An 18,968-nucleotide genomic window follows, 5' to 3' on the forward strand; every position below is an offset into this window, starting at 1 on the left:
TATTTTTATTAATTTTTTTATTTAAAACTAGTAAGATAAATATTATTAGCCTCTTTAAATTTTTTCATGATTGGCTACAGTAAAAACTCTGTTGTCCAATGACTTGCCGAATTAACCAAACTTGCCTATTTAACCTAATTAAGACTTTATAATACACTTTATGTTGAATACTATTCATTCATTTTCCTTCGGTGTAGTACCTGGTTTATTAGGGCTTGCCACAGCGGAATGAACCACCAACTACTCTGGCATATGTTTTTACGCAGCAAATGTCCTTCCAGCCACAATCCAGAACTGGGAAACTGCTGAATACTAGCATCTTGCAAAATGACTAGTGCAATATTATGTACTGTCATCGTGCCACAGACGAAAAAAAGGGTTATCAACACCATCATGTATAAAAGTGTTTGATGAAAACCCTGCGTTTAAAATAACTTTGGAAATAATGTCACTGTTATTTTTGCCTTCAACTGTACATTATATATTCATGTATGGCTATATATCAGATTTTCGAAAGTTTTAGACATTCATCTCACTTGTTTGTCTTTTTTTTACAGAGCGGGAAATCAGAGGAAGTTTTCAATTCTCTGGTGATCCCAGGTTTCCCTCCAACCACTGATTACGACGATCTACTAGTGGAGTACCTCGAGGTGTACGACAACGAGGAGCAAGAGCTGGTCCTGGATGGTAAAGATCTATCAGAGGACAGCATGAAATCCAAAAGCCCATCTGACAGCGACTCGGGCAGGGGCAGCTGCGACAGTCGTACCCTGCTTTTAGACAAGTGCATGGAAGGAAGTGGAAATGACCAACACAACTACAGCCAGCACGGAGAAACAAGCTGGGCTTCTTCCAGCGAATGTAGCGAAAGCCAAGGTTCACCTGGTTCTCCAGAGTCCACCGATGGACGCATGAAAACCTGGCCTGTTGTGTTTTCCTCACCCCAACCGCATCACCACTACCAAGTCGGAGCGACAAAACCGGCCTACCACAGCGTCCCGGAGATCCTAAAACATTCACCATCACACGCAATCCCAAGCAACTACCACCAGCTTTACCTTCAGGACATCCCGCCGCAGGAAGGGCGCTTTACTAAACCTCCCTGCCGGCATTCCCAAAGCTACAACCAGTTCAACATGGACAACGTTGACATTTCCGAAGCCGGTGTTCCTCCATCTCGCTCCTTGGAGTATGTAGAGGTGCAGAGGGTCAACCCGGAAAACATACTACTGCTTAGGCCACTTTCAGACCCAAACCGTGAACCTGAAGGGTCAGATCGCATCGATGAGGACTACAGCAAGGTCAAAGAAGTGACGTCAAACAATACTCTCCTTCTCCAAAGAGAAACGTCTCATCAGGTTGTCAATGATTACAGCCAGGACTTTGAAAGCTATGCTGATCAATGCACAGCCCAGCAAACTCCTCACCCATGCAAACCTGTCATGACACAGTTGCACAGTCAAGACATGAGGGTGATGGGAAACGGTTACGTGGACACAACAGTCCTGATGCCATTATACAAGCAATTCTAACGCAGGAAGGCTGACAGACAGTCAAAACAAACAAAAAAAGCAGACAAAACATATTAAAAACAACTGTTGACAGCTCATGCCAAGCGCTTTTATCCCTCTCAGATCTTGTTATGTTTGATAAATAAGCAGGATTTGTATTTATACAAGTGATATTTACTTTGAAGTAGATTGTATCGGACACAAGCTGGAGGGTTGCTGTGAACTTTTACATGAAGAAGTCACGGATTATGTACTTTTATGAGGTGATGCTTGTAAACCACTAAAAGGGGTTCGCTTTACACTTATAAATAATTGAAGTCTTTAAAGTTAACATGAAATCGAAGCAGGTCTTATTATCTTAAATGCTCGAATCACCCAAAAGATTTTACTTTTATTATTAATTACTCACCCGCATGTTGTTCTGGACCTTTGAGACATGTCTTCAGAACACAAATTTAAGATATTTTAGGTGAAATCTGAGAGCTCCCTCATCCTCCATAGACAACAAGGTTCCAGACTTGTTCAAAGTAATAAAACATACTGTGGAATATTTAGTCAATTCCATGCGTGTTCAGTAAAAAAGCTCAGGAGAGGTTTTTCTTCAATGTTACACATATTACTAATTTATTAGATACAAATAAATAATTCGATTCACAAAATTTGGTTATCCTCAATGCAATGCAAGCATGCTTTTATGCATAGCTGATATTAACAGGATTGACATCACTTGTCAATCAATCTCCAGTCCTCCTTTGGCCGCACCCATACATACGTCCTCTTTTTGTACTAATTCTCTGCACAGCACCAAAAAGCACAAGACTTCTCAACTGCATATTCTGTTCTCACAGGAAGTTTCACTGCAGAGCTCAAGTTAATTTTAGACACTCAGGCCTTTGCATTCTAGCAGCTACTTCTGCAAAAATGCTTCATTATTATGCAAAACATATCAAAGAAGTTGGTTTATATTTATCACCTTAAGCAATACAAATACAATTGTTTAGTGAAAAGAGAAACAGACAAAACTAATTTAATAATTAATTCCTTTTTTTACAACAGTACAAAATGAACATCCTCAAAACAGTTTATATTGCCTTTAATTGTGCAATTGGAAAATTATCAAGCTAGGGGAATATTTTTGTGTGCACATAGCACAAAAATAATGTCTTTATTTAAGTTTCTTCTCCTCATTCTCAGTATATTGTGCATGTTTACAGGCACTGTGTACTGATATATACTCTGAATTCAGCTTGTTTGAAATGTAGCGTAGCATCACAGGTAATATAGCAGCTCGATATTCAGCTTTTATACGTAGCTGATATTAACAGGTGGAGTTTAGTGGAATTCATCACCTGTCAATCAGTTTCCAATCAGTTTCCAGTCCTCCATTGGCCGCACCCATACATACATCCTCTTTTTCCACTAATTCTCTGCACAAAGTCAAAAAGCACAAGACTTCATGCTTACAGGAATTTTCGCTGCAGAGCTCAAGTTAATTTTAAACACTCAGCCCTTTGCATTTTTAGCAGCTTCATCTACTTCTGCAAAAATGCTTTATTCGTATGCAAAACGTATCACACTAGAGAAAAAGTTTGGGTAATTTATTTCACCTTAAGCAATACAAATACAATTGTTTAATGAAGAAAAAAAGAGACAAAAATGATTTTAAAAAAATCCTCAAAACAGATCATATTGCCTTCAGTGGTGCAATCGGACTGTTATCAAGCTAGGAGAATACTTTAGTATGTACAGAAAAAAATGACTTAATTGTACAATTTCTTCTCCTCAGTGTCAGTATATTGTGCATGCTCACAGGCACTGTGTACTGATATATACCCTAGATTCGGCTTACATGGTTTGAAACAAAGCGGAGCATCACAAGTAATCCATCAGCTCAATATTCAGCTTCCTCCTGAACGCGCACAATATACTGACACTGTGGAGAAGTGTTCTTTATAACGAGTCGGGACCATTACTGTTTATGAAGGATGAGCAAGCGCTCAGATTTCATCTAAATACCTTAAATTGTGTTTCGAAGGAAAACAAAGGGCTTAGAGGTTTGGAACAAAGTGAGGGTGAGTAATTAATAACGGAAGTGTCATCAACTAACACTTTAAATACATGTGCTTTTTGTTAACCAATAGCCAAAAGTTATTCAGGCACGATCTAAGACTTCTTTTCAGAGTTTGCAAATTGAAATTGCACCTAAGTTATTTGTGTTTTAGGTTGCATTTACACAATTGTTTCCCAACCCTGTTCCTGGAGGCACACCAACAGTACATATTTTGGATGTCTCCCTTAAATGACCCATTGATTTCAGGTTTTGGAGTCTCTTCTAGTGTTCTAATGAGTTGATTCAGGTGTGTTTGATTAGGAGAGGTTAAAAATGTTTACTGTTGGTTAAAAATGTTTACTGTTGGTGCGCTTTTAGGAACAGTGTTGGGAAACACAGATTTACACAAAAATTAATATAAGTTTCACATTCAGATGACAATACTGTCAAATGTTTGTATAATCGTGTTTTTAAAGTTATATTGACTATTTATTTTTACAGTGTTTGTTTTAGGCTCCTAAGGCCTTGTCAAGCAAAATTGCATAATCTTTTCCTTTTTATTTTTAGTTGCAAACGGTATTGTGTAAACACTCCCTTATTTAAGGAAAATAAGACGCGAATACTATTTCATGTTAACTTCAAACGATTTGTCATGTTTATATATTCCTGAGATTTGAAAACTTAGCACTTAGCATAGTTGCCATCGGCAGTTCACTATGCATTATGTTATTGTATGTATTTTTGCATCATGGCACTGTTACGTGTTCAAAGCTACAATGCTTTTTATCCCACTGTTCACTCCCGAAACGCATAAAGGTCTAAAAACTATTTTTAATGAACTAATCTTGAGAATTGTAACAGCATTCAGCCAATTCAAAGCTTTAGTTTGATGCACTGCACTCTACAATGAATTTTAATGCTCCAACATGCCTACTATATAAATACAAGATCATTTTTGTCGCCAGTTTAATCCTACGTAATCTTTCGTTTCAGGAAACATTTCCGCTTGTGAAATCTCAGTCATACAATTGAAAATGACTTCGTATATATTAATTGAACACTAATGCACATACGTGAAAAGGGATTTGAATGGATTGTAAATTGTTTTTAAATATATTTTTTTAGCTCTCAGGTGGAGGTAAACTCACTTAAATGATCCTGCTGAATGTATAAATGTATTATAAATGTATTTGGCACTGATTTTGGCACAAAATGAGAAAGTGCCAGCATTTAAGTACATTTCCAAATATGTTTCAGTGAGTTATTCGCTGTAGAAGTTGAATGTTAACCCTGTGAAAAACCTTTTAAATGACACGCATAGCCATTTATTTAGCACTATTTTTTTCCTTATTCTTTCATATAAAAGAGAAATTATAAAAAATATATTTTAAGCCTAAAAAGATCAGACATTATATGAAACAACCAGGCAGTTATTATCTTGCATGCACAAAATGTTAACCATAAAAGCAGTTGTTGGCAGAAAAGAATGAATTTTGCAAGAGTCAGCCTCCACATGTTGCCTTATTTTATGCTTGAATCTATGAGAGAAGACTGTGTTGATTTTTTGGACAGTAAATTTGCAAATACATACACGCATGTATATAAAAACAGTACATTCGGTTGTTATAAATGATACATAGAAACCTAGATCATTTATACAACAGTTTAATTTTGTATGGGTCGACTGAGCCTAAAAAAAAAATCCTGATCTAATTTAGTTTAATTGTGAGTAGAGTAATATTTTCTTATGTCTTTGTTTCTTCAACAGTCTCGTTTCATGCATAATAAATCTGCATGCATCATTTATGTTAAGCAATTTTTAAAATCAGGCAATGGAAAATAGGTTTTTGTAACCGGATTTAAAGACAATTGTGTGAAATAATACTTTCATTTGAGCGTATGACGGAACATAAATCCCAAGGATGATTATATTATCACTTGATTTCAGTTTACCAAACTTAAAACCACTATAATCAGCCTTTGCTATATTATAAAGATACACTAAAGAATACTATATTTTTGTTGACATGATGCTATTTTTATTTAATGTCTTTACTTTTGTTGGGTGAATTCAAGTCAGTTGAGGTGCTGAAATCAAACTTGTGCTGTTGACCTATGTAAGTTGACTGAAAACATCTTGTGTAATGTATCCTTATTGTGTTCTGCTTTTCCATAACCAACATTACTTGTCAAATCACATAGCAAAACCATTAAAACACTTGCTCAGATTGTTTCCAGTGTCATAGAGTGGTTATTTTGAGAAAGATGGCATCTAATTGCCCTCAAATATATGCCAAAACGTTCAGCCAACACATGAACACAAGTGAGTAGTTCATGGAAAATTTAGTAGAAAATAATGTAATGAGTGAAAACTAAATTACATATATTTTTAATTGTAATTTAACTTTTAAAACATTTTATTAATGCAACACCAAGCTTTTAGTTAGCATTGTTTATGTTTTTATTTTATTTTTCAGGATTAAAACATCTAGGTCTGCAAGATTTAAAATATATATAATAAAAAAGTTAGAAATTATATTAAAGTAACTGTTTTTTTAAGTAAAATATGAGGAATAAAGTCCCAAATTATATAAATCTGTTCAATCTACACAATTACTATATACACATTATAAATGTATATATTAAAATTAATCTGGAAATATGGAAAGTTTTCATAGCATTTCATTTTTTAATGTTACAGCCTTATTCCAAAATAGATTCATTTATTTCCTCTAAACTTTACACACAATACTCCATGATGACAATATAAAAAAAGATTTTTTTTAAATTTGTTGCAAATTTAATAAAAATAAAAAACCCGAAAAATCACATGTGCATAATTATTCACAGCCTTTGCTCAATACTTTGTTGATGCACCTTTGGCAGTAATTACAGCCTCGAGTCTTTTTGAATATGATGCCACAAGCTTGGCACACCTGTGTTTGGGATTTTTTGCTCATTTCTATTTGCTGTATTAGGTTGTATGGGAAGCAACGGTGTACATTCATTTTCAGATCTCTCCAGAGATGTTCAATAGCATTTAGGTCTGGGCTCTGGCTGTGCCACTCAAGGACATTCACAGAGTTGTTGTGAAGCCACTCCATTTATATTCTTTCGGTGTGCTTTGGGTCATTGTCCTGCTGGAAGATGAGCTGTCACCTCATTCTGAGGTCGAGAGCACTCTGAAGCAGGTTTTCATTCAGGATGTCTCTGTACATTGCTGCATTCTTCTTTCCCTCTATCCTCATAGTCTTCCAGTTCTTGCTGCTGAAAAACATCCCAACAGCATAATGCTGGATGATTAGACTGGTGATGAGTGTTGCCTGGTTTTCTCCAAACATATCACCTGGCATTCACTCCAAAGAATTCAAATTTAGTCTCATCGGACCAGAGAATTTTGTTTCTTATAGTCTGACAGTCCTTCAGATGCCTTTTGGCAAATTCCAGGTAGAGAGTGCCTCGAGACTATCCTGTCTCAGGTATACAGACAATTCCTTTGTCTTCATGCTTGGTTTGTGCTTTGACATGCACTATCAACCCTGGGACCTTATATAGACAGGTGTATGCCTTTTCAAATAGTGTCCAATCAACTGAATCAACCACAGGTGAACTCCAAATAAGCTGCTGAAACATCTTAAGAATGATAAGTGGAAACAGAATGTACCTGTGTACATGTGATTTTTCAGGTTTTTTATTTTTAATAAATTTGCAACAATTTTTAAAAATCTTTTCACATTGTCATTATGGGGTATTGTGGGTAGAGTTGAGGAAATAAATGACTTTAATCCATTTTAAAATAAGGCTGTAACATAAAAAAATGTGGGAAAAGTGAAGCGCTATTAATAGTTTACGGATGCACTGTATATTTTTCCTTTCTTTCCTCGTACTCTATATTCCACAATATATTGGAACAATATGTAATGCAATGGAGTGTTTATTAAAGCAGTAGACATTCAGAGATAATAATTTCATGATAATTTTGGAATTATCCATCTTGTCAAAGATGCTCATTTCTTTATCTCTTTAGTTAAAACGAAATTAAGGTTTCTGAGGAAAACATGCAGGATTTTGCTCCATATAGAGGACCTCAGTGGTCCTCAGTGGTTTAAACTTCCAAACTGAAGTTTCAGTGCAGCTTCTAAAGCAAGTTTCAAACTCATATCCTGGAGGGCCGCACATATGCATAGCTCCAACCACCTCCAAATCACATCTGCTTAATAGTCTCTATAGTAGTTTTGAACACATTGATTAGTTGGATCAGCTTTGTTTAATTAGGGTTGGAGAAAAGCTGTGCAGAGCTGCGGCCCTCCAGGAATTCAGTTTGAGACCTATGCTCTAGAGCACAGGTGTCAAACTCAGTTCCAAAAGGGCCGCAGCTCTGCACAGTTTAGTTCCAACCCTAATTAAACTCACCTGATCAAACTAATTGAGTCCTTCAGGCTTGTTTGAAATCTACAGGTAAGTGTGTTGGAGCAGGGTTGGAACTAAACTGTGCAGGGCTTCGGCCCTCCAGGAATTGAGTTTGACACCCCTGCTCTAGAGGCTTAAAATGATCCCAGATAATAAATAACGAGTCTTACCTAGCAAAACAAGTTCAAACCAGTGAGCACCACAGAAGTTCACTATAAAAAAAATTTCACTATAGAAAAATGTTGTATGTTTTCTTTAATAAAACTTTCCTTTTTGACTAAAAGTGGGCCGTTTCAAAAGCTGAAAACTGGTAACCATTGACTTCCGTGGAAGGACAAACAAAGGCTACCAAGGACTTGGTTACAGGTTTTTAGCTTTCTTCAGAATATCTTCAGCACAAGAAAGAAACAACCAAACAGGTTTGAAACAAGCGAAGGGGGGGGTGAGCGTTTTCTGTTTTAGGTGAACTATAACTTTAAAAGAGAAAGAACTGAACATCTCGGATGACAATGGAGTGAATACATTATCAGCAAAAGTTTATTCTGAAAATGAACAAACCCTTCAAGTTTGTTGCCACATGTACGCCGTATACACCCCTAGCTTTTAGAGAAACTAAATTAGTCTACCCCCTGGACTCAACTATATTCACAAACGCGCACACGCACGCACACACACACACACAGAGAGAGAGAGAGAGAGAGAGAGAGAGAGAGAGAGAGAGAGAGAGAGAGAGAGAGAGAGAGAGAGAGAGAGAGAGAAAGAGAGGGCGGGGCTTGTCCTCAGACATAACTTTAGCTAATGTCAAAAAAATAAATAATAATAAATAAAGTGCAACCTTAATATAAACAAAAAAACAGCAACATTTTGAACATGTTACAATGTATTTAGTATGTAGTGGTTACAATCTGCCAAGACCATATAAACAATATTTGACAGGCTTATACATGTTAAACAAATGTCTTTCTGTGACGGAACGGTATTTGTATTTGTGAGGCCCGGAGACAGACTTTACCCCCACATTCCATTGGCTGAACTCGGTCCTCCCTGAGCACTTTTTGGGGAGCAATTCACCGCTTCTCGAGGCTTCATCATTTTGGATTCACAGCAGAAGAATTGCTCGTCAAAACCTCAATCATGCACAAAGTGTGTTGTCGGTTGCACGGTCGGTCTCTTTTGGGGAAAACGGGCTTAAGGAGTTCTGTGGACGCTTGTGTGAAATTCCACAAAGCTGGCGGTAAGAAACAGCGATTGTTTACGCGCTTGAAGTCGCCGCTTGAAGTCATTAATATTTTTAATGACTAATGTCATTCTATCTATCTATCTATCTATCTATCTATCTATCTATCTATCTATCTATCTATCTATCTATCTATCTATCTATCTATCTATCTATCTAAATTAAATGTTAATGTGCTTGTTGAACTGACAGATAGATAGATAGATAGATAGATAGATAGATAGATAAATAGATAGATAGATAGATAGATAATATAAACAGATGAAATTAAGGACAGACAGAGAAAAAGAGATAAATGAATTGTTAAATGAGTGGATAGACAGACGAACAGACAAATCAATAGAGAGATGAATGTATGAAAATACAAACAGACATGTAGATAGATTAGAAAGATGATAGAATATAGATGATGCAAACAGATGAAAGGAGTAACAGAGAGAAAAAGTAGATCGATGAATTGTTGAATGAATAGATAGATAAAAGATAGATGTATGAATGTATGAACAGACACAGACAGATGCATAGACAGATGAATAGATGGAGTAATAAAAAGATAGACATAGAGAGAGACAGACAGATGAGCACATACTGTTACACATGAAAGCTGATGCCCTGTGACTTATAATAGGATAAAAAAAAAGGATAAAAATAGGATAAAAAGGGCTGGAAACATTGTGACACATCACTGGCACTAAATGTACTGTACCTCCGCTCAGGTGTGCTGTGCCAGAAAACAGCAGTCAAACATCCATCAGCGGTCCTGCCCCAGATTCCCCCATGTGACTTTAAACCTGAGCCCTATCAGGTAAGAGGCTTATATCTGAGGACAGTGATAATAATCACACTGATATCATATCATCTCACTTTAAGCTTGAATGACTCTTCTTACAGGGCATGTCTAAAGAGCGTTTACTAGATATTCGGAAACACAACTGTAACCCTATGACCATGAAGGTAACCTACTACAAGAAGCCGGTCTTCATAAACCAGGGCCACATGCAGTGGTTGTGGGACGTGGACGGAAGGCGATATCTGGATTTGTTCGCAGGGGTGGCCACCGTCAGTGTTGGACACTGCAACCCGTATGATTCAGTTTATTTTCCATGCCACATTGATAATTTCATTTTTTTATTTGATGATAGGGCTGACCAATATTGGAAAAAAATCTAACATTGCGATATACCGTGTTATTCTGAGATATTAATTAGGGCTGCACAATATATCGTTTCAGCATCGATATCGCAATGTGTGCATCCGTTACATTGCAGGATCTTAAATGTCAAGTATGGGTTATTGTTGACCAGGAGCTTGTAGATTAATGTCAAACTATAACGATTTAAATTTTTTAAATTTCATTTGTTTGTTTTTTCTGTTAAACATATCAAGTTCGTTTAAAACATCAGGCACAAGAAACAATAGCATTTCTAGCTTAACAAAGATTAATCACACTGTTATAGTAAAGTGTCATTTTACATATTTATGTCCAACTGCCATTTAGACTTAACACACAAACATACAGTAAACCACTTATTTTGCTCTCGTTTGTTTGTTTCTCCCTCCTAAAAGTCGAGTTTAAAGTAAATTGTATCAATTTATGCAATTTATAAAAATCACACCAACCATTCTGAAATGGGGAATTCTTCTCAAAGAGTTATTCAATCCATCTGGTGAAGTAGATTTCATATCACAATATACACTTACCGGCCACTTTATTAGGTACATCTTACTAGTACCAGGTTGACCCCCTTTTATCTTCAGAACTGTCTTAATCCTTCGTGGCATATTCAACAAGGTAATGGAGGTTTTGGTCCATATTGACATGATGGCATCACGCAGTTGCTGCAGATTTGTCGGCTGCACATCCATGATGCGAATCTCCCGTTCCACCACATCTCAAAGGTGCTCAATTGGATTGAGTTTTGGTGACTGTGGAGGCCATCTGAGATTTAGTGAACTCATTGTCATGTTTAAGAAACCAGTCTGAGATGATTTGCGCGGTCACACTTTACAATAAGGTTCATTAGTTAATGGTAATTAATGCTTTTACTAACATGAACAAACAATGAGCAATACATTTACTACTGTATTTGTTCATGTTAGTTAATGTTAGTTAATAAAAATTGAGTAGTTCATTGTTAGTTCATGTTAACTCATGGTGCATTATCTAATGTTAACAAGCATGGACTTGGATGTTAATAATGCATTAGTAAATGTTCAGTTATGATTAATAAATGCTGTACATGTGTTGTTCATGATTAGTTCATGTTAGTAAATGCATTAACTAATGAATCTTATTGTAAAGTGTTACCATTTGCGCTTTATGACATGGCGTGTTATCTTGCTGGAAGTAGCCATGAGAAGATGGGTGCACTGTGGTTATAAGGGGATGCACATGGTCAGGTAGGCTGTGGTGTTGACACGATGCTCAGTTTGTACTAATGGACCCAAGATGTGCCAAGAAAATATTCCCCACACCGTTACACCACCACCAGCCTGAACCATTGCAAGGCAGGATGGATCCATGCTTTCATGTTGTTGACGCCAAATTCTGACTCTACCACCTGAATGTCACAGCAAAAATCAGGACTCATCAGACCAGGCAACGTTTTTCCAATCTTCTGTTGTTCAAATTAAGTGAGCCTGTGCGAATTGTAGCCTTAGTTTCCTGTTCTTAGCTGACAGGAGTGTCCCCCAGTGTGGTCTTCTGCTGCTGTAGCTCATCTGCCTCAAGGTTCCACGTCTTGTGCATTCTCAGTCTGCATAATGAGTGGTTATTTGAGTTACTGTTGTCTTTCCATCAGCTCAAACCAGTCTGGCCATTCTCCTCTGACCTCTGGCATCAACAAGACATTTGCGCCCACAGAACTGCTGCTCACTGGATATTTTCACTGGACCATTCAGTGTAAACCCTAGAGATGGTTGTGCGTGAAAATCCTAGTAGATCAGCAGTTTCTGAAATACACAGATCAGCTCGTTGTATCTTATATTAAAGGCTGCTATTTTAAACTTTGGTATGATATCTTAAATTTAACTAAAATTGAACAATTTTGCAGGAAAGTGACCGAGGCGGCCGAGAAACAACTAAGGCGTCTGTGGCACACAACACCCATCTATGTGTATCCACAAATACAGGAGTATGCAGAGAAACTAGTCTCACTTCTGCCAGACCCACTGAAGGTACTGCATGCTTTCTGAAGCCACTGCCAGCTTTCAAACTGCAGTCCAGGTTGTTGTTTTTGCATGTCATGATTTTGTCAAGTACGATGCGATCCTGGATTGACATCTATGTTGATTTTATAACATAATTTGTGTTCGAAAATGTAATCCATACCCATTCCCTACCCCTAAACCCAACCACAACTGTAAATTATTCCCAAAATTATAGAGGAATAATTGTTGGATAACACTCATGTAGAAGTGCATAAACCTAAAGTGCTTAACCGTAAGCCTAAACTTAACATAAACGGTAAACCTATCCCTTAATTCTGATTGGCTGACTTTTGTTTTTCATGATGTTTGTTATACTGTGAGCTACAATGCTACACTCTAAAAGTAACATTTAAATTTTCAATGAAAATAGTTCTCAACAAATCTGAAGCAGAACAATTGCGCATCTAATAGAGCAACACGATTCTTGAATGAATCTGTTTTTTTAAGAAACCATTTGAGTCAATGATTCAACACACCAATAATGAAGCAATCGCTTGCTTTGTTTCCAAATAAATACCCCAAAAAACATGTGTGTTTTTGGTTTAGGTGTACTATGAATAAATATTACATTTAGAAAGTGATTCATTTACAAACAAAGTGACTTTAAATGAATGACTTTCTGAATAAATTATTTTCTAAATGTAATTATTTATAGTAGACCTAAACCAAAAACACAACATTGTCCTAACACAAGAATGCGTGTTGTTCACTAGTTTTTCAACAACTTTGATGAACAGTTTTGAACCAAATGACTGCTGCATGTAATACATTGACAAAGTGATTCATTTAGAAATGAAGCAAGTGGGGCGGCATGGTGGCTCAGTGGCTATGGCCTCACAGCAAAAAGGTCGCTGGTTTGAGTCTTGGCTTGGCTGCATCAGTTGGCATTTCTGTGTGGATTTTGCATATTCTCCTCGTGTTGGTGTGGGTTTCCTATGGGTGCTTCGGTTTTCCCCGCAGTCCAAAGACATGCTGTATAGTTAAATTGAATAAACTAAATTGGCCGTTGTGTGACACACAATAAGTGTGTATGGAAGTTTCCCAGTACTCGGTTGAGGCTAGAAGGGCATCCGCTGTGTAAAACATATGCTGGATATGTTAGCGGTTCATTCCACTGTGGCAACCCCTGATAAGGCTACTCAATCCATAACAAAACAATTGCTACTTGGTTTTAATCTGCAAGGTATGCATTTTTTTTAATTTAATAACCAGTAAGCTTTCTCTCATAGTCTCCTCTTCAGACTAAGAACAAATATTTAATATTATTTAATACAGAGTTTCTATTAGGTGTAAATTTGACCTTCCTTGAATTGTGCAAATTTTGTTATTAATATTCATTCATTCGTTTTCCTTCAGCATAGTCCCTTTATTTATCAGGGATCACCACAGCGGAATGAACTTCCAATTTATCCAGCATATGTTTTACAAAGCAAATGCCCTTCCAGCTGTAACCCAGTACTGGGAAACATCCATACACACTCACATTCATACCCTACAGCCAATTTAGTTTATTCTATAGCACATGTCTTTGGACTGTGGGGGAAACCGGAGCACCCAGAGGAAACCCACAGTGAGAACATGCAAACTCCACACAAAAATGCCAACTGACCCAGCTAGGGCTCGAACCAGCGACTTTCTTGCTGTGAAGTGACAGTGCTAACCACTGAGCCACCATAATCGCACTTTATTAATAGCGTTTACATTATTATTTCATCGTTAAAAAAAAGAAGAAGCATAATATGAATAATAATGTCTTGATTATCGAATCGGCATATTAGAATGATTCCTGAAGGATCATGTGACTGGAGTACACTCAGCCTTGTATTACAAAATTAAAATTACTTTTACAGATATGAAATATTATTAGATTTGTAAATGGCTGTTTTATTATATTTTACTTATTTTAGTTACTGCATTTCACATCTGTACTTTTCTGGATCAGCTCTGATCTGTACCTTTTTTGTATGCATGCAAGAGAAAGTATGATCACAGTGCATGTGCAGCTGTAATATTGTGCTTCTTTTCTTTCTCTAGGTTGTGTATTTTACCAACAGTGGCTCAGAGGCCAACGACCTCGCAGTGCTGATGGCCCGGCTTCATACTGGAAATTTTGATGTCATCACGCTTAGGTGATTGACCTTTTCCCCCCAATAATTCTCAAGCGGACCTGTACAGCCATAAATGAGCGATTACTGATTTGTGTTTGTATATGCAGGGGCTCCTATCACGGTGGCAGTCCACAAGCCACGGGTCTGACGTCCAACACGCATTACAAATACCCCGTCCCGTCTTCTCTAGGCTGCCATAACGTACATGACCCACCCACACATCTCTCCATCTGTCAGATGCATGCTTTATCATGTCATATTCCTCTGGTTTAAGAACACAAACTACATTATGTAGAGGAAACATCAGGATATGATATGTTAGTGCTGTTGTTTAATGCAAACGTAAAAGAATTACTGTCGAAGGTCATAAGGTTTGGAATAGGAACTAAAACAATATTGAGAACAAGACCTGTTCCCATTAGATTTTATTTTAGTTCAGATTTTTTTTAATTTTTTTTTATGATTTAACGTTTTACAAACATAAACTACCCATAAACCACCCCCTCAAAAAAATAATAATAACAAATAAAATAAAAATATTTATATAATAATTTAATTAAAATATTATATATTTATCATATAATTGTAATTATTATATTATTATATAATTAATAATTTAATGTTTGTATAATAAAAACAATAAAGTAAAAATAAATAATAATAATAATAAAAATAAATATAATAACAACAACATTAAAATAATTAATATAATAATAATTTTTCATATAATAATTAAATTATGATAAAATAATAATATAATAATATTATATAATAATTTAATATAACTTTTAAATAATAAAATCAATAATAAATAAGAATAAATAATATGAATGAAATATAAAATATAATAATAATATTAATAATAATAACAATAAAAAATTAAATAACAAATATAATTTATATAATAAAATTAAATATATTGATGATAAAATATAAATAATAAAACAATAATAAGAATATTTATATAATAATTTAATATTTTATATAATAAAATCAATAATAATAAAAAATAAACAATGATTAAAAAATTAACAACAACAACATTTTATATAATAATTAATTTCATATAATAAAAGTAAATAAAAATATTTATACAATAATATAATTTTATAACAAAATAAATAAAAATAATAATAAAATAAAGAATATAAAATAATAATAAAAATAATAATAATAAAATTTCATAAATAACATTTTATATAGTAAAATTAAATAAAAATAAGAATAAAAATTTATATAATAATTTAATACAATTTATATAATAAAATAAATAAAAAAATAATTAAAATAAAAATACAATAAAAATTAGAATAAAAATTATTTGATAAAGGAATCAAAAATAAAAAAATGATAATAATAATAATAATAATAATAATAGTAAATAAATCAATTATAAACATATTAATATAACAATTGAATGTAATTGTTACATAATAGGACAAAAATATTTTAATAAATAAAAATATTGTTATATAATAATTACATTTTTCTATAATAACAAAAAGACAATAAAAAGAAAACACTATTACTCAACTAAATAAGGGGCAGATGTCTACATTTTTGCAACAATCTCAATGTTACAATTCAAGTGATAAAAGATCACAAACTGATTATGATTGCTATTGATATTATGTTACTGATATTATTATTGTCAAGAGCTAACAAGGGGGATCAGTCTAAATCCAGCTGGAGAGTTAACATTAGGAAAAAAAGGGCTTCCAAGTTTTAACAAATGCTCTGTTATGTCTTTGAAGGAACTAATCTTCTCTAGTTTTAGTTCAGATTTGAAGTGATAATTTGCTAGAATAATTTTATTATGTAATGAAAGGTTTTACCATTTTAAATTTGAGAACTATTGTGTATGTTGAATTATATATTTTTTTAAAATTGGTTTATTGTATAGTTTTGTGTGGTTCATGGTTCAAACTTAAAAAAGGAATACAATTACCAAGCAAAAATACTGATTATCAGGTTTTCAGCATTAGCAATTTGTATGTGATATTAAGAATATGAGTATATGAGTTCATCTTCATAGGATTTGATATTTTCTCATGCATAGTATGTTAATTTTTATTACTGTGCATGTTGAAGTTTAAATGTCTTTGTTTCTGACTTTTGCTCCTGTGTTGTGTGCATTGTAGACCATGTGTCCGGATGTTTTCAGGGGTCTCTGGGGAGGAAGCCACTGTAGAGACTCTCCTGTTCAAACCATCCGAGAGTGCAGCTGCTCCCCAGGTACACATGTACACACACACAAAGTAATGAGGCCAAATGAGGTCTACTAATTTTAAGAAACCAATATGGACTTTTAAATAAGTGCATTTTTAAAGGTAATTTTTTAAGGTAAATTTACAACCCAGCTTTAGTACAATTTCTGAGAGTACGTTTATAGACATGGTCAATATTCCTACTTTTTTTATAATAATGATAATAATAATAATAATAATAAGTTATAGAAGTCACAAACATGTTTTGACAGCTAATATGCAGGTGATTTGATGCTTCACAAAAGTTGCAGACGTCTTTTCAATGCTTTTTAGATTAATGTAAACAGCCAGTTACGCCTCATGATTAAGAAAGAGGTACAACATATTACAGGAAAATTATATGCAACTCTGGAGAAAGAGACAACTTACTATGACATATGTCTGGAGTTTGAGTGCATTTTATATTTCATCAAATTTTAAATAAGAAAAACATAATTTGGATGACTGATTATTTAGATTAGATATTGTGATATTGATTCATGAAATAAAGCACAAATTAATATTTTGCTCAAAACATGCATACAGCCGAGCAGATGTTATGACATTTAAATAGTAACAGCCGTTGGTTTGTCATTATCAGAGATGTATAAAGTACTAGAGACCCAGACTTAAGTAAAAGTACAAGGCTCTATGAAAAAAGTGACTTGAGTAGAAGTTGAAGTGCTCTTTAAGCACCATACTTAAGTGGAAGTACTAAAGTATTCAACAATTTTTGTACTTAACGCCACATTCACACGAGGCTTCAGCGTCAACGCTTGACAGAGGGCGTGTCTGAAGTTGGGGCTGATGCGATCGTCATAGCAGCGTCAGCCAATGAATTTAGTCAGCAATAGGCCACTGTCTGAGCTGGTGTATTTGCATATAGCTGATTGGCTGACGCTTTCATCGGCGCTTAAAAAGTTGAGCAAGTCCCAACTTCTCCAGCAAAGCGGCGTCGACTGATCCACAAGGCAGTTCGGCAACTTTTGACGTCACCCATTCAAAGTGAATGGGAAGCGTTGACGCTGATGCCCCGTGTAACTCTGGAATCTCTGGAAATGTGGATCTCAAAAACTCCCCGGCTGCAGTAGCTAAGGGAACACTTGAGAAGAAGGGAGCTAGACAAGTGCCTGATTTGCTAAATCTGTTATGTATATCTTTGGATGGTGGGAAGAAACCGGAGAACCCGGGGGAAACCCACGCGGACGGGGAGAATATACAAACTCCTGACAGAAACACCCACTGGCCTGGCGGGGACCAGGGCCGGCAGTGTTCTTGCTGTGGGACTAACAGTGCCAACCACTGGGCTGCCATGCCACCCGATCTATGGTAAAGGAGGAGAATGGGGAGGAAGGGGGGTTTCTTCCAGACAAAGATAAATGTGGACTGAAGACTGTGGTTATTTATAGTAGCTTAGGAATCATACTTTTTTTTTTTTCATTTATTCACTTTTTTGTCGGCTTAGTCCCTTTATTAATCCGGGGTTGCCAAAGAGGAATAAACTTATCCAGCAGGTTTACGCAGCGGATGCCCTTCCAGCTGCAACCCATCTCTGGGAAACATCCACACACTCATTCATACACACACTCATACACTACGGACAATTTAGCCTACCCAACTCACCTGTAAATTGGTGTAAATTGGGCATGTACGCTCAGTTTCACGTTAATTCGGATGTACAAAGAGAATATGCGTGGGATTCCGTGTACGCAGAATCCCACTTGTACCCACTTGTTTCATGCATCAGATTTTTTTTACTGCGTACGCACATTTACAGCTTTTTCCGTACGCAATGTTTTAGTATTAAATCAAAACAAGACTTGGTACATGAGGCCCCTGGAGTTTATTTTGTATTTTTATAGGTATATTTTATATGTTTTAAAAGTAACAGTAAAGTAAAATTAGTAATCTGATTATTTTTTACATAAAGTAATTAGTAATATGATCAGAATAAAATTGGAGTAGTAATCAGTAATACTTTTTAAAAGTAACTTACCCAACACTAAAAATAACACATGAACAGCTTGTTAACTCTTGATTGTAATTAGTGTTATTTGTTAAAGCGAGAATCATTAGGAATTCCTTTGTAATGTGCTTAAAGTAGTGTGACTTGGCATTTATCTGAAGGAAAATTCTGGAATGAAAAAAAAAATCCTGTACGGCAGGACTTTGTCCACAGGAATTTGATTGGCTGTT

The 18,968-nt window shown here is 35.3% G+C and overlaps 2 protein-coding genes across 10 annotated transcripts in view; both read left to right on the forward strand.

Moving 5' to 3' along the window:
• Positions 1-5,794, forward strand: part of prlra (prolactin receptor a) — a 55,113-nt gene extending 49,319 nt beyond the window's left edge. For 6 of the 7 annotated variants that reach the window (XM_087299479.1, XM_087299481.1, XM_087299478.1 and 3 more), the window contains one exon: positions 558-5,794. In XM_087299479.1, coding sequence (XP_087155605.1) covers positions 558-1,532 — 975 coding nt within the window. In that variant the 3' untranslated portion in view covers positions 1,533-5,794. 7 annotated transcript variants of the gene reach the window in all.
• A 3,193-nt stretch (positions 5,795-8,987) lies between these two features.
• Positions 8,988-18,968, forward strand: part of agxt2 (alanine--glyoxylate aminotransferase 2) — a 28,213-nt gene continuing 18,232 nt past the window's right edge. For 2 of the 3 annotated variants that reach the window (XR_015519676.1, XR_015519677.1), the window contains exons 1-7: positions 8,988-9,205; positions 9,925-10,013; positions 10,100-10,290; positions 12,262-12,385; positions 14,453-14,547; positions 14,634-14,727; positions 16,668-16,761. Coding sequence is in view for 1 of the 3 variants with exons in the window: in NM_001033750.1 (NP_001028922.1) it covers positions 9,106-9,205; positions 9,925-10,013; positions 10,100-10,290; positions 12,262-12,385; positions 14,453-14,547; positions 14,634-14,727; positions 16,668-16,761 (787 nt within the window). In the remaining 2 variants the exon portion in view is untranslated. 3 annotated transcript variants of the gene reach the window in all.

The sequence above is a fragment of the Danio rerio genome, chromosome 21, assembly GCF_052040795.2.
Source record: "Danio rerio strain M-AB ecotype USA chromosome 21, GRCz13ab, whole genome shotgun sequence".
NCBI classification, from domain to species: Eukaryota; Metazoa; Chordata; class Actinopteri; order Cypriniformes; family Danionidae; genus Danio; species Danio rerio.